The following is a 15,923-nucleotide window of genomic DNA, read 5'->3' as shown; positions in this document are numbered from 1 at the left end:
TATCACCTATCTTCTGTGTAATCCCCATTTCATAATTATTTTTATTCCCTAGTCATCACTGGTATGACGCAGTGTTTGAGATGCAATTGAAATAAGCTGGGAGCAAGAAGAACCAGAGAAGGGCACATTGTAGCTTTGGCTACAGTAGTCATAGCATTTTATTTATGTGATTGAGGCCTACGAACGAACTAATTTGATTTCTGAAGACTCCATAGATACTGAACACTTGTAAATATTAAGGGCAGAAGATATAAGTATGCCTCATATAAATATACCAGTTAATCAGGATGAAATACTGATCATATTACATAAGTTGAACTCAAATGGCTCTAAATTCATTCTTTATAATGATGACCTGGTGGTATGCACGCTCTTTGGTTTCAGCACTAGAAAATATTTGACCCACTTACATTTTGGGTTGTTCATGTTTAGTTTCCATTGTTTTGCAGAGTAATTTATGAATTTTCGACTTAAAAGTAGTTTTCATTAAACCTTGCTCTGGACAGTGAAAAAGGAAAAATATTTCTCATTATGATATCTTGCCTTTGTATTAAACAAAAGTGATAAAATGCAGTCTTATTCTTTCATAAGCTATCTGTAAGAGTGTTCCACCAGTTGCATGTGTTATGATATGCCGATTTAATTAATTCCAGTGGTGCAATATTATCTAAAAGTAAATTGAATGAAATCAATATTGTTGTAATAAAGACCTAAAAAATTAACTTCTGAATTAGAAATCAAACCATTTCTGCAGTATTGTCACATAGAGCATCTTGTACAAATACTAAGATGTTAAGAAATGACGGTACGATGTTAAGCAATGCTGGTTTAATTATTTTATCTCTATATTTTTTTCCATTTTTTAATATGTTCAGTATCTCATGACTGTAGCTAATTAATTATGTCTGAATTATTTATTGAATATTATAGCCAATCAGTTCCCGAGCCCAATCACTTAAATAAGAATGACTTTGATGATGTGTGGAGTTGCATTGCACACTTTTTCATTATAAGCTAAATGTTTGGAGCATCCAAGAGTACGTCTTCAACTGAACACCATTTTCAATTTGTTATAAGCAACAGATATGCTCCATAGTTAAAATTATTTGCAGTAACCTTTATACTGCCTTCAAACCTCAATTAATCTATCATCGGATTAATCATTTTGATTTTCAGTACTGAAATTAAAAGTTTTTGCCTAACTTAACCATTATTATTAAAAGATGTGGGTAAGATCTTCACTTAAGAAGTTGTTAAGCATTCTCTGCAACCTGAGAGTGAAGTGAGCTTGTTTACAAGAAGGATAGAAAAGATATCCACATCTGCAAGATAGCCCAGAATAAAACTAGAGTTGGCTTACTGTTTGTTATATGATATTTAATAGTTCTCAAACTGAAAGTGGCTTGTTCATGGTTCCATACCAAAGGTATGAAGTCTACCTCTTGGATAAAGAGGATGTCAAATGAGGTTTAAATCCTGAAGAGCGACCCCAATATATTATCTGCTCGACAACCACCTGTTACTGAAGACCACACCACACTGACCTGGGTGACCTGACCCTTGCTGCCGTATCAACTTGATCTCACCACTCAACAGGTTTGGGGTCAGCGTAACTCTGTACGACTGAGATAAGTCTACTACCATTGTTTACCATTTTCATCACTTAGTAATGTTCTCATAAAAATAGCCCAAAACCTTCAAAGCTATGCAAAATTTTGTGAATTTGACTTCTAGTACAGAAGGACTCCTTTCCTTCTGGTGAAGCGAAAGATCTCAGTGCAGATCTCATAATTATCAATAACCCATGACAACATTTGCAAATGTTCCAGACAAATGACCTCATGGAGTTTCCATAAACTTCATATGTCACGAATCACATGATGATGTAACAGAAATTTCTGCCACAGTCACTCCCAGATTGGACAAATTTGACTTTGTCTCAATTACCATAGGTTTTGGTATGTTTTACACAAAATTGTTGATCCTATTTCCTGATTGCAGGAGAGCCAACTGATGAACAGTTGTGAAGTTCTTGTGTTTGAATAGCGTCCAAGCCAAAACATTGAATCTAAAGGTCCGTGTGTTATATGCATCGGTGACTGCCATTCAAAAGCATATTACTTGTTTGCAAAGGTGGGCATTCCGCAATTTAAGTCCGCTAATCGCTAATCATCTAATAGCGGACTAACAAAAAATTGCGGAATAGCGTTAGCAAAAAATTAGAAAAATGAGCGGATTTGCAGTTAACATTATGCCAAAATTATAGTCTGCTAACGCAAACTGTAAAAATCCGCCAACAATGAAATTTCCGGGAAATTCAAGAGTATTCTTGAAAGTGTGGAGAAACTTCTAGATTAAGGTGGCCAGACGTCACGGATTTTCCGGGACAGTCCCGGATTTTAATGGTTCATCCTGAAAATAAAATTGTCCCGGGTTTCATGCACTGTCCCGGAATTTTTTTTTTCATTAAAGTGTCCCGGATTTCACATCCAGAAATCTGGCCACCCTATTCTAGATGTCTGATGTGCAGCTGGTCTGCGCAGCATGCAGGCGGCAGGCTGCCCAGGCTGCATGGGCAGGAATATTCTAGAACTGTCTTGTGCAGCCGGCCTGTCCCGGCAGCCTGCGTGGGAGGCAGTTTACAATAACTCGCCGAGTCTTAGAGACGTATTCCTTGCAGTATTTGTATTTGATTTATTTTGATATTTTCACAGTGATTTACATTTTAAAATGGAAATGGTTACCAGACTGTTGCAGACTTTATTAGTGGACTAAAAAAAATATTAGCATTAGCATTAGTGGATTTGCGATAGCGGACCGGCTAAGCCGGAAAATTTGCGGATTAGCGAGTAGCGGAATGCCCAACAAAGTTAGCAGAATTGCGAATTCCGTACTAACAAAAAAATAGTGGGTGCCCACCTCTGCTTGTTTGAGAATAAAAATGTCGCATCAGGTACAAAGCCTTATTCCAGTGAGAAAAGTGATCCAGACCTCAATGACAGTGTTTGCACTAAAATGAGGAAATTTTACTGTACTTTTTTTTTTTTTTTTTTTTTTTTTTTTTTTCCTAATTTTACATGTTCCATTCTACTGGGGAGAGTGGAGATATGGGTTTGGACAAAAAGGAAACTAAAGGTGCATGCCTTTACAGCATCTCACTACAAAAGAACAAAACTCTTATATTAGGCCTGTCATCAGGCCTGTAATACTGCATCTCCATTATTATAGAATTGGGACCCATTTTGTCAGCAAGGAAGATGAACCTTTTATCCATAGGTCTGTGTCTAATTCTCTATTAAATGAACAGGGACTAAAGAGACCCACCCAAATTGCGTATGTCAGGATAAAGACTCGGCCTCAAATTTCCTGATTATGAACCGAACCCTGTTAATGACTCCAATAAGAGAGTACTTAATGCACATTAATGAAATGCTTATTATCTTCAATGTAATAATTGATTGATATGCAGTGGTCTTGTGTATTGGTATATTAAACAATCATATAGTGTATTAATGAATGTGAGTTATATGATTTGCTTTTTATACAGTAGTACTGTAGATAAACCATCACATATCTCATTCTTTGACTAAATATCATATGGTTTAATGATTTATGTAATGTATGGCCTCTTCTACCAGGTAGCGTTTCCTCCTTTTACTTAGATTTCCATGTCTCTGTGGGTTTCTCATGAGCTGCCTGGTAGTTGGTATTGCCAAGAATGTTCAGCCCAGGAGGTTCCAGTTGAAATCTTAGCTTAGGTGGGAAAATTATAAGCTGGTGTCCTCTCAAGTGGTTTCCTATTTAGTGGACAACAAGCAGGCAAGGACCTCTTTCAAGGAGTTGTAATGCTTTCCATCTTCTCTACCTTCCATAACATTTCATGAAATGGTGACCAAGAGTTGCAGCTCTTACGCCAAAAGGTTGGGGTTTGGTGTCCCCCCATTATAAGCTGGTGTCCTCTCACGTGGTTTCCTATTTAGTGGACAACAAGCAGGCAAGGACCTCTTTCAAGGAGTTGTAATGCTTTCCATCTTCTCTACCTTCCATAACATTTCATGAAATGGTGACCAAGAGTTGCAGCTCTTACGCCAAAAGGTTGGGGTTTGGTGTCCCCCCACCCTACTTTTTATCTGAGAAAACCTTTACAATGTGAGTTTTTTATTATTATTATTATCATCATCATTCTTATTATTTTTTATTATTATTATATATTATATATTATTATTATTATTATTATTATTATTATTATTATTATTATTATTATTATTATTATTATTATTATTATTATCAACTTCTCCCATCTGAGACATGCATATTACAAATACATTTTGGTATTCCATTGTGTTAAAAGAGGCAACCAAAAGGGATATAGCTCCTACAGTTATTTTTTTATATTAGTAATATGCACTAGTAAACCTAGGAATTTGGTAATGTATTTAGAATGGTCAGCACACAACCAAGAAAATCACAAGTTCAAATCCTGTGTTTGTTCATAATTTCTTCCTATGCTATAGCCCTGTACTAAGTGGAGAGAAGGCCTGGATGTATGGCAAGGATTTCAGATCTTGCTCTGCAGGTGTTTTTTTTTTGGGGGGGGGGGGGGCAGCTCAAGGATACAAAAAAAGAAGAAGAAGAAGAAGAAGAAGAAACGAAAAAGCCTGCAATGGTACTGCTCCCACAAACAGTGTTCAGTTGAAGTGTTTGAAATAGAGAGGACAGAGCCATTAGAAGAAGTGTTTTGACACCCCTCTTAAAAGTGTTTAAGCTGCATACAGGAAGAAATAAAGATAAAGGAAGGCTGTTCCAGAGTTTACCAGTAAAAAGAATGAAAGAATGGAAATGTTGGTTAACTCCTGTTTAGGGGATTTGAATAGTAGAGGAGTGGGCAGGAGGAAAATGTGTGCAGCGGGGACATGGGCAGAGTGGAGGCATGCAGTTGGCAAGTTCAGTAGAGCAGTTAACCCCAAAAATACATAGAAGATAGAAAGAGATACAACATTGCAGCAGAGTTTAAGAGGTAGAATTCTATCAATAAGAGGAGAATTGATGAGACAAAAAGCCTTTGACTCTACTCTGTCCAAATAAGGCTATGTGTGTGTGGAATTTTTCCACACACGAGATGCATAATCAGTATGTATGTGGCCCTTGTTTATGGATAGCATCAGTGAGGGGTCAAAAAACTTGTTGGAGATGATACAGAACACCTTACCTTGAGGAAGCTGATTTAATAAGAGATATGAAGTTTCCAGTTTAGATTATTAGTTATAGAAGCTGTCCCCTTCTACGCTAAATATTCTCGGTCTATCTATAATATAGATAGACCGAGAATATTTAGCAAAAAAGATGGGGACAGCTGAGTGTTATTAAAAAATGAGGAATAGGTGTTTGGAAGATTGTGTCAAGTTGACAGGTGGAAAAATTGAGTTTTTAAGCCATTGAAAGATACTTGAGTCCCCCCTGCCCCATTTAGAAGTGTTGGCAAGGACAAGTCAAGTGTTCTGTAGTGTCCAGCCTTGAGTACTGTAATTCCTGTATATGAAGATGTTAGTTTGTTTACATTTGCTTTTCAAGAAGCCATTTTAAATTTCATAATTTTCATATTATTGTACTTTCTTCCATTCTGTTATACAGGAAGACTTAAGACAACCGCAGACTTTTGGCATTAGCTTCTTAACATAAGGGTTAGAAGAGTCATTTCCGCTTGTAGCTAATGGTGTAATCTTTTCATGTTCTTTGAGTCACAGGACTGACATTACATGACCATTTGGTGTCTGCATTATTAGGTTATTGTGCAGCATCATATAATATCATAATGATTCCTTAAAATGTATAAGACATAGCAGCAGCAGCAGCCTTTATCATTCCTACTGAACATAGGCCTCTCTCAAGTGTTTCCATTTGTTTCTGCTTTTTGCTGTTATGTGTATTCGTCCATTTCTCTAGTAACTACAACTGTGTAATTCTTTTGGCAGACTTGCTGATGAGTGGATTCCCATTGGTCAACTGGAACCGACCCGGCAGGTGCCCCTCGAGCAGCTGTCCCCTGAGGCCAAGCAAGTCGTCTCTCAGCTGTGTTATCCCAGCTTATCATGGCCTCGTAAACACAAACGCAAAGGCTCTTCTTGTCCTAAATCTTTATCTTTAGAGTTAACTAAAGCTGTGTGATCTTAGGGAAAATTATTTTTAAAGACAAAGTTAGGTCTTGATCTCATTCCATTACGGAGTAACACAGTGTGTGTATGTGATGTGAGCATTCCTCTATGACTGTGGTGGAGGGAGACCTCACCACATTGGGAGCTCAGAATGTTGAACTTATGGATTATATGGACCAAATACTGGACCAAAAATGATATTCTGTGCAAACTAAGGGGAAATATTTGTGTCTGTGTGTACAGTCTGCTTTGTATATTTGTAAATAGCGTGAGAGTTGAACAACCAGCATAGTTTGTCCACTGCCAGGAGCTCTTAATACTATTACTTTGTGTAAAAGGGTCATGTGACCAACATTAGGATATACCTAATCCTAGTGATCCAGAACTGCTGTCTCGTACAGATATTTGGCAACTAGAGTGACATGAAAATTATAAGAAAATATAATTGTTGTTAGTTAATTAAAATTGTATTTATATTAATTATCTGATTGTAAAGATTAGTAGTTATTATAGTGTCTTATAGACTGATTACTAACAGTAGCATAACTGCCATATATCTGGGAGGTGGCATTGTAATGGTGACATTTGGCCACTCAGAAACTACCACTGCCAGACATCAGGAACATCTCGGCCAGACCAATCCACACACAACAAAACGGGTGCCCATTATGTATAATTGTTCGTCTTGTGTGTCTGCAAATATGTATCTTTTGTTGCATCTCTTTTTGTCCTCATTGACTTATAAGAGATCTGATTTTATTCCCTAGGTTAATTTTATGTGTGTGTGTTTTTGTATTTTGTTATTTATAGGTCCTTATAGCTTTGGACTACTGTGGGGTCTGGCTCAAGATAGTTCCTAGTATGCCAACACTGCCCATTATATGATAAGACTATTACTTTACTGTTTTATAATGTTCTTATTTTCATTCAAATGTGTATTGATCATTCTCCTCACTAGGTTGTTTTAATCATGAGAGAAATATCTTTTATTTCATAACTGCCAATGCAAAAGTTTTTAGACCATAAAGAAATGTAATTCTGAACCCACTTCTAACAACTTTCTTTGTTTAATCGATATTAGTGATATTGAATTAATGGCTTGTACTTCAGTTATCTACTACCTTTTAGTTTATTTACTGCTGTAAAAGAGAGAAGGTGAATCTTCCTACCTCCTCTGCCCAATATGTGGTGCCATATATTTACTAAAACAACCTACCCATGCCAAGATGACAATATCCCTCCTCACCTTTCAACAAACTTCAGATACGCTCAATGTGATCTCTGTAGGACATAGGGCTGTTTACTCCTCTTTGAGTGGATTTGGTAGAAGATAGCTGACTGCCATCATGAAAGGTATGACACTCATCTTATATGGATCAGGTGTCATTTTTTTCTGAAGTCAAGGGACTTTTAATATGCCATGCAGAAATTCTTCTGAACATCTTTAGGAGGAATTATTTTCTAAGATGACAGAATGTACTGGCATCTGTTTTCTTCTACTGCGTCATACAAAAATTGTAGCGAATTGGCCTTTTGCTAAGTCGCTTTGTCATACTAGTCACTTGGGATTGTGTGTTACAAATGCTTTGCATGAGTTTGAACCCAAAAGTTTTTTTTGTTTTTTTTTTTTTTTTTTTTTTTAGATATTCAATGCATCATATGAAACGGAAATTTTATTGACATTCATGTTTTGATGGATTTTTTCTCAGGTTTTTGTGATATATATACCTCAGCTTTGATATGCTTTTGCCTCATGGCAATAAATGGGCATTTGTGTTGCAAGGATCAAAACCAGTGGAATCTAATTGTATCAGTGACAATGAGTCCGTTTTGAATATGTTTTTGTATATTTTTTTTTCTCTAATCAGTATTCAATTTCTCCTCAAACTCATGAATTAACAACAACAAAAAAAGTAAAAATAATTGAATCATGCATTGCTGCAGACACACAGCCCAACCCTCTCCCAGCCTCCCCACCTCCACCCACCAGCCCTCCAGCCTCTGTGGCACCTCAGCCTCAATTTGAATGGAAGCACATTGCTTCCTGATCATAATTAGTTTCTGTAAATGTACTAACTGAGTAGCATTGCCAGTCATATAAACTGGATGAGTGGTATAATGCATTTATAATAATTAAAAGAAAAGTATTGTATGTATTAGTGGAAAACTACACTGGTGCACCACAAATATGAGTAAAATATTTATATACTCGGAAATTCTGTGTTTATGTTCGAGAAGGTAAAATATTTTTCACTACCATGTATTTTGGGTGTTTTAGCTGCTGTAATTAAGAATTCTTTAAAGATATAAAGCATTTTGCACCATTATTTTAAAAGTCCAGAACTTAGCATGTTGTGTTCTTGATACTTATTTAACATTCTAAGCAAAAACTTCAATTTTTATAATGATTTAAATTATGGTGCTGTTTAATGTGTTAGGTTATAAAAATCTGACATTTAGTGTGCGTTTGGTGTACATCATATTAAGTTTTATTTGTTGTATTGATCATCAGTATTTATAGTTGTTAATTTTATTATTTTAGTTTAAAGAATATGCAATCAGTTGTTTGTCATAAAAAAATAGGGAACATTGTAATTTTATTTTACATGATTTCCCTTTTTCTAAAGATCCATGAGTTCTTAATGACAGAAAAGTGATATGGCACACATTGAAAATATGAAAATGTTGGAAAGTTGCTAAAAACATTTTTTTTAAACTCACCATGAGGTTTTATGCTCACCAGAAAGTATGGTTACTTTTTACAAATCATGAAAATATGAAATCTTGATGATTTATTTTTTTATATTATTTAACTGCAATTGTTTTATGTGATACTGAGGGCTTCCTCCTGTGTGTGACCTTTGAAATATTTGGATGAACAGGGATCATGAATATTGTTGTAATTTTTATTTCCCCAACTAAAACTTAATTTAATGTCATCATCAGGGTGCAAGTAGATCTGTTGCCTAATTTCTCTCTCCCTCAAAATTCTTGATATTTCTGTACCACCCCTGCATCATGGCATCTCTCACCTGAAAAGACTGATACTGACATAGACATGCATATAGAATTTAAACTGCCTCTGCATTTTTAAGAGAGACATTAAACACAGCCTAATAACCTGAATATATAAATAAATTTTGGACAGTGGAAATGGTTAAAAAATCTGACTACTCATGTGATAAGGGGAAACTCTTTGGGCATAGAGCTGAATGGATTAAAAATGTTATTCCATTGATATATAGAAAGTATTGAATTATTAGGTTCAAAGTAGTATGCACCACACTTATTACTTATAAGGGACTGACCATGTTACTCTGCTTGGACCAGACCCTTATTTTTTTATTATGTGCAGCATACAATATTCTCAGTACAGCAGTTAATGGTACTGTGTTTGGAAAAAAAATCCATTGATATTTAAGTTGATAAAGGAATCAAATGTCCATAGAATGGGGATTCTTCATTTCCACTAGGCCAAAACTTTCATGTTTCTTGAAACTACTTACAATGTAAATATGATGAAAAACAAAGGTCATCATCTTAGGAATTATAAAATGTCTTGCATCAAGTATTTCATCTTTAGATGTGTAGATGACAACTTACTTTATGCAGTAATTTGGCTTTGATTTCCATCTTGATCATCCCCTCCCCTAGTCATTCTGTTTCTCCCAGAGCACATGACTTACCTTGTCACACATCACCATTGAAAGTTCTAAATATGCTAATCTGAAGAAAAAAAATGGAGGCTGCAAGTGATTTACCATTTAATTATGAGAATGCTGAGTAAAATTAGGAAGAGTTTTGAGAAAAAATGTGGAAGAGATAGCTTTGTTATTGGGAATATTTTAGTATAATCATAAAAGAGAGAAAATGAAAGACAAGATATAGTATGGTCATTAGGTGTAGAAATAGCAGGATAATAAGTATGATAAAGAAAATTGAAGAACACTGGTTTTTCCATCTCAGTGCCTCAACGACAGTTATAAAATGAGGCATAACAGGTGAACTTATGGCGAGTGGAAATGAGATTACTTGCTTAGGAGGAGCATATGAAATAGTGAGAGGATGGTGAAACCAATAGCTCTTTGTACAGGTGCACAATCTATCCTCGTACTTTGCAAATTTATAGGTTGTGAACTCCATTGTGAAAAATATTAAATGTGTACATTGAAAAATACAATGACTGCACACAACTTTTTTTTATATAAATCAGCAGTTGCTAAGTGGTGATGCACACTGCTTGTGAGGCAGAGGCATGGTTTGCAGTTGATAATAGGTCTAACCCACAGGTATGCCATTCAAACTTGTGACAGGTGAACAAAACTCAAGTGTTCTTCAATCATTCTTATCATACTTATCCTGCTATTTCTATTCCTAATGACCATACTATATCTTGTCTTTCATTTTCTCTCTTTTATGATTATACTAAAATATTCCCAGTAGCAAAGCTATGCAGAATCAAACTTTTAGTAAGACATACCCGCTATATGCGCCCTGTCTCTCCCATGGTTGGTATCATGTTAAGCTTCGTTTACTTGCCAAAATCAACTGTTTCTAGCACATGTAAAGATGAGATGACAAGTGGTGGTGGGTAAGATTTTTCCATTAACATAACCGGCTAACAGCAGCTCAGTTATATGAAGCCGATTCAGTGGCTTATAACAGCCTAACACAATATATAGTTACAATAATTTCATTGTAATTGATCTCATTATTTTCTTTTTCAGTACATTTTTAATGTTAAATGTAGAGTTTATTCCAGACCTGTCATATCAAGTTTCTTAAGTGATTGATGCATTTTTTTCTCTCAAGCTTATTTTTCTGGCTGGACATATATACATGTGTGTGTGTATTATGTAACTGAAAATTAATTCTCTCTCTCTCTCTCTCTCTCTCTGATTTTTAAGAAAGGAGACAAAAAAATATCAGGTAACTACCGACCCATTAGTCTAACTTCAATTGTAGGTAAGCTACTCGAGAGCATAATTAGAGACAAAATTGTGAGTTACCTCGAAAGCCACTCATTAATTGGAGATTCACAACATGGCTTCCGTAACAAAAGATCCTGCCTGTCAAACCTACTGACCTTTTATAACGATCTCTTCTCAATTTATGACGTAACCAAATCAGTGGACGTAGTCTATCTTGATTTCCAGAAAGCGTTTGATAAAGTCCCACATCATAAATTACTTTATAAATTAAAGCAAATAGGTATTGACGGTCAAGTAAACCAATGGATCGCGAATTGGTTGAGCAACAGACAACAAAGAGTAGTGATTGACGGATTTAACTCAGAGTGGGCGCTGGTCACTAGTGGCGTCCCTCAGGGCTCGGTTCTTGGCCCAGTGCTCTTCATTATTTACATCAACGACGTGGATGTTGGACTCAATAATCGCATTAGTAAATTTGCAGACGACACAAAGATTGGTAACTCCGTTCTCACTGACGAAGACAGGCAAAGCCTCCAAGAGGATCTGCACAAAATTTCAGCTTGGTCGGATAAATGGGAGATGCCCTTTAACGTAGACAAGTGCCAGGTCCTTCAAGTTGGAACAAAAAATAAGAAGTTCGATTACGAAATACTCGGCGTTAACCCTCTGAGTACCGATGACGATACGGTATCGTCACCACTGGATGTTACCGCCAGTACGGGTGACGATACCACATCGTCACTGAGTTACCCTTACACTCGGTCTTATTTCGCGAAAAGTTTTGGTTCCCCGAAGACCAGCCGGGTATCACGTGATAGCTAGAGAGTTGGGCTAGCCTCTCCCAGGTTCTCGTGATCCTATGGGATACGCCACATAGTGAAAACAAAGGAAAAGTTCAGGACAGCTTACCACCCTCTGCCAAAAACAAAATGTTGCTTCCCATACGGGTGACGATACCGTATCGTCATTTTATAATTTTCAAAACCGGTCTTATTTCTCGAAATATAATTGTTCCATGATGCACTGAGTGTAAAAAGTGTGGAACTACAAAACCGTGCTGAAACGGAGTGGCGGGCACAGCCACATGAACTCGCTCTCGGCTGAGCGGGGCTGGACGGGTGGGGCGGGGCTGTGGGTGAGATGAAGGGGGTACACTTCTAAGCTACGGAAAGGGGAATGACAACATTTTTTATGGTTTTGGGATAGATTCGAGTGTTTTGAAAGAAAAAAAAAAATTTGCACATAGTGCGGTATGGGGTGTACTAGTTTTCTCGCCATAGCGCGGTACTCAGAGGGTTAAACTCACAAGCGTTCAATGTGTTAAGGACCTGGGGATTAAAATCGCGTCAAACCTCAAATTCTCACATCAATGCATCGATGCAGCAAATAAAGCGAACAGAATGTTGGGCTTCATTAAAAGAAACTTTTTATTCAAGAATAAAGATGTAATACTTCCGCTCTACAATAGCTTAGTCAGACCCCACTTGGAATATGCGGTACAGTTTTGGTCTCCCCACCATGCAAAGGACATTGCTAAACTAGAAGGTGTTCAGCGTCGAGCAACAAAAATGATCCCTTCCTTGCGCAACAAATCCTACGAAGAAAGGCTTTCCACCCTTAACATGTTCTCTCTTGAGAAACGTCGCCTCCGAGGAAAACTGATCAAATGTTTTAAAATACTTAATGGTTTCACGAATGTAGACAGAACAAAATTGTTTATGATCGATGACACTTTGCGAACTAGGAACAATGGCACAAAACTCAAATGTAGACAAGTAAATTCAGACTGCACCAAATTTTTCTTCACCAACGTTGTAGTGCGAGAATGGAATAAGCTCCCACCATCAGTGGTCCAGTGTAACACGATTGACTCCTTTAAAAACAAGCTCGACCGTCACTTCCTTCAACTTAATATTAACTAGAGTAGAAAAGCAACGTTTTGGAGCCATCTGATTAATGTAAAATCACTTAGGTTTAAGGACAGACCACCTAGTCTGGACCATGGGGTCTGTGTGGTCTGATTTTCTATGTAAATCTATGTAAATCTCTCTCTCTCTCTCTCTCTCTCTCTCTCTCTCTCTCTCTCTCTCTCTCTCTCTCTCTCTCTCTCTCTCCAGATTAAAACAACCCTGCCCTACAGTACTTTATTATTCAACTATTTTGGACATACCTTTACAATGGGGAAACATGATTTGCTTTAATTCATCTAATTTCACATCCAAACAGGAAAATCAAAATTCTTCAACACTGATTGGATACTTAAATAGAGAAAAATAATTCCATCAGTATAATATCAGATGTGCTGTACTGTGAACTCTGAAACCCTAAAATGTACTAACCCATTCAACTGGATAACACATAATTAGACTTGGAAATAAGGTCAAATAAATCTGCAATGCAGCATAAAACATACTCATAAGTGTATGGTGCACCAGTGTAAATTTTCAGTGACATTCATACCCATTTAGTTTTAGTACACCAAAAAAGAAAATCACTTTTTTGTAGTTCTAATAAGAAAAGAACTATGTTATAAAAGGTTATCATATTAATGATACTAGGAAAAATATTTCAACAAAAAGCCATTGGCTGAGTGTGTTTGTGTGTGTGTGTGTGTGTGTGTGTGTGGTCTGTGTTCCAGGTACATCCATAGTATCTACTCTGAGTTATCCTAGAGGTACATTGTTAGGAAAGTCAGCTGCAGATAATGGTTGACTATATGCAAAATGAATATTTGTTAACCTGTTGTTTTTTAGAATTTTTAGCCATTTCTTCAGTGATTTATTAATATTTATTTACTTCTGCATCCACTTGCCTTCAGTACCATCAGACTGTATTCAGAAGATTAAATTCTTGTTAACAGTCAAGGGAACTCAGTACTTGATGCATTTATGGTTGTAAAAGTAATATCTGTATGAATGTAAAAATGGTTAAGAATGCGTTAGGTTTTAGATACATATATGACTTCTGAATGCATCCATGTCATGTCTGTTGGCTATTGACCACTTTATACAAGTGATGTATTGATTTTTTGTACTTTTCTACAATAGATACCCATCCCATGTGTCCATAGCACAATAAAAAAAGGCAGTAATTGAAATTTACATTGTCACCACAGTTTGAGGCCCTGGTGTTCCCTTCATCTGGCTCAGGCCATTGGTGGCCTCAGATTGTTGAGGAAAACATTATATATGAGTTCTTCTGTTTAAAATTACAACATTTTCTGTTACGTTTACTTTGATTCTCATAGTAACAACATGATAGGCTGTGTTCTCATCATTGTGGCCAGGGATTGACTATGGGATACTTCATACAAAATATATTTATTATCTAAGTACATGGATATTTATCATATTTATAATATCACAGTTTGTACTGTAATTTTTTTCATTAATTATAATGCCCATTAAATTATGAAAACCAGCATTTGACATGCAAGTGAGTGGTGAAACAGGCATTTGAGTAACTATAAATATTGTACCCACTGTGGAGATAAATACCTTGCACACTGTTGGTATGAAGATCCTATAAATGAGCACTGAATAACAAATGGGCATTGTTAGCATGTAAAACTGCCACTGTGGAGTTTGTATACACCTTATCAGTGTAGGTAGTCACAGCAGAACATGGTATGCTTGGTGTAATAAACTAGTGTTTTTTTTATGTTTTTTATGAGATATATGTGATATTCATATAAAGAAGGAAAGATTCAGTTTATGTAAAGAAGTACTGAAGACATCAGCAGTGCTTACTTGTTGATTAGTGAATAATGTAAAGTTAAAATTATGTAGACTTGTCCTATATATGGAAAACTAGATATAACTTTCAATGTAAAAAAAATTGGTTAGATGAAAAAAATCCCAAATGCCCTCCTTATGATTTACAAAATAGAGCCCTGGCCAAAAACAAGCATAACCAGTGCCTTTCCTCAGCAGTAGGGAACATATCACAAGCTTCCTTGGTTTTGTCAAGTTTGGTAAATTGAAGGTATATAAATCTAAAGTTATGAAAACTGTTGTCACCAACTAGGCAGCAGTGAAAGTACAGAATTAGCACTAGATAATTACCTTTGGTGTACAAATTTAATTATCTAGATAATTACATCTGTTGGCCATGCTTTTTTTGTAGATTTTTATGAATCTAAGCATGTGTGTAACAATGCAAAGTATCATGCAGTGTTCATGATCATTGCCTTGTAATTCTCTTCAAGGTTTTACATAATACTGAATTTGTATTAAGTTAAATCCAAAGGCCAAAATGGCACTTATGCAGAAACTTTATCAGAACTCTTATTAAACCTCCACAATGAGGTCAGAGGGCCATGTCAGGGGGCCATTGGGTAAGATGCCACCTTGGTCATATTAAAGAAAACTACAATTTTGCAAGTTAAATCAAATCAAAGCTGCATCAAGGGAGTTTTGTATGTAATGCAGCACATTGTATTATCTAGCAACGATTTCAGAGCATCTAAGGGAAAAAGAATCCAGATGTCATGAGAGGGGATGTTTGATACATAGATTTATAAAGAACACGTGCATTTTACACATAACCTATTTCTCACAGGGATCAGATGTTTTTACACAGCATAGTCTGTACTAAACTGCACTGCAAGAGCCAACAGTCTAGACATGCAATTGTATTGTAAATGTGGAAAAAAATTCGTAGCTATATAATCAATGCCTGGATTTTAGCACATCAGCGCCCAAAACATTTTACTGTGTATGCTGTAATTTATATGTAAGCCATCTAACACTCATTTTGAATAGTCTGTCAACGGAGTGCAAAAGTGATTTTGTATGTATTTTTGTTGTATCATTCAGTTTAAATATTTTATTGATTGTTT

General features: G+C 36.1%; 1 protein-coding gene across 4 annotated transcripts in view; it reads left to right on the top strand.

Moving 5' to 3' along the window:
• Positions 1–15,598, top strand: part of LOC126999962 (uncharacterized) — a 99,421-nt gene extending 83,823 nt beyond the window's left edge. For 3 of the 4 annotated variants that reach the window (XM_050863214.1, XM_050863215.1, XM_050863213.1), the window contains one exon: positions 5,973–15,598. In XM_050863214.1, coding sequence (XP_050719171.1) covers positions 5,973–6,165 — 193 coding nt within the window. In that variant the 3' untranslated portion in view covers positions 6,166–15,598. The remainder of the gene's footprint in view (positions 1–5,972) is intronic. The other variant, XR_007753679.1, reaches the window with a different exon arrangement.
• Positions 15,599–15,923: the final 325 nt, after the last annotated feature.

This window comes from Eriocheir sinensis, chromosome 17 (genome assembly GCF_024679095.1).
Source record: "Eriocheir sinensis breed Jianghai 21 chromosome 17, ASM2467909v1, whole genome shotgun sequence".
Classification (NCBI taxonomy): Eukaryota; Metazoa; Arthropoda; class Malacostraca; order Decapoda; family Varunidae; genus Eriocheir; species Eriocheir sinensis.
The sequence above is the reverse complement of the archived record's forward strand: the minus strand, read 5'-3'. Positions and strand labels throughout refer to the sequence as shown.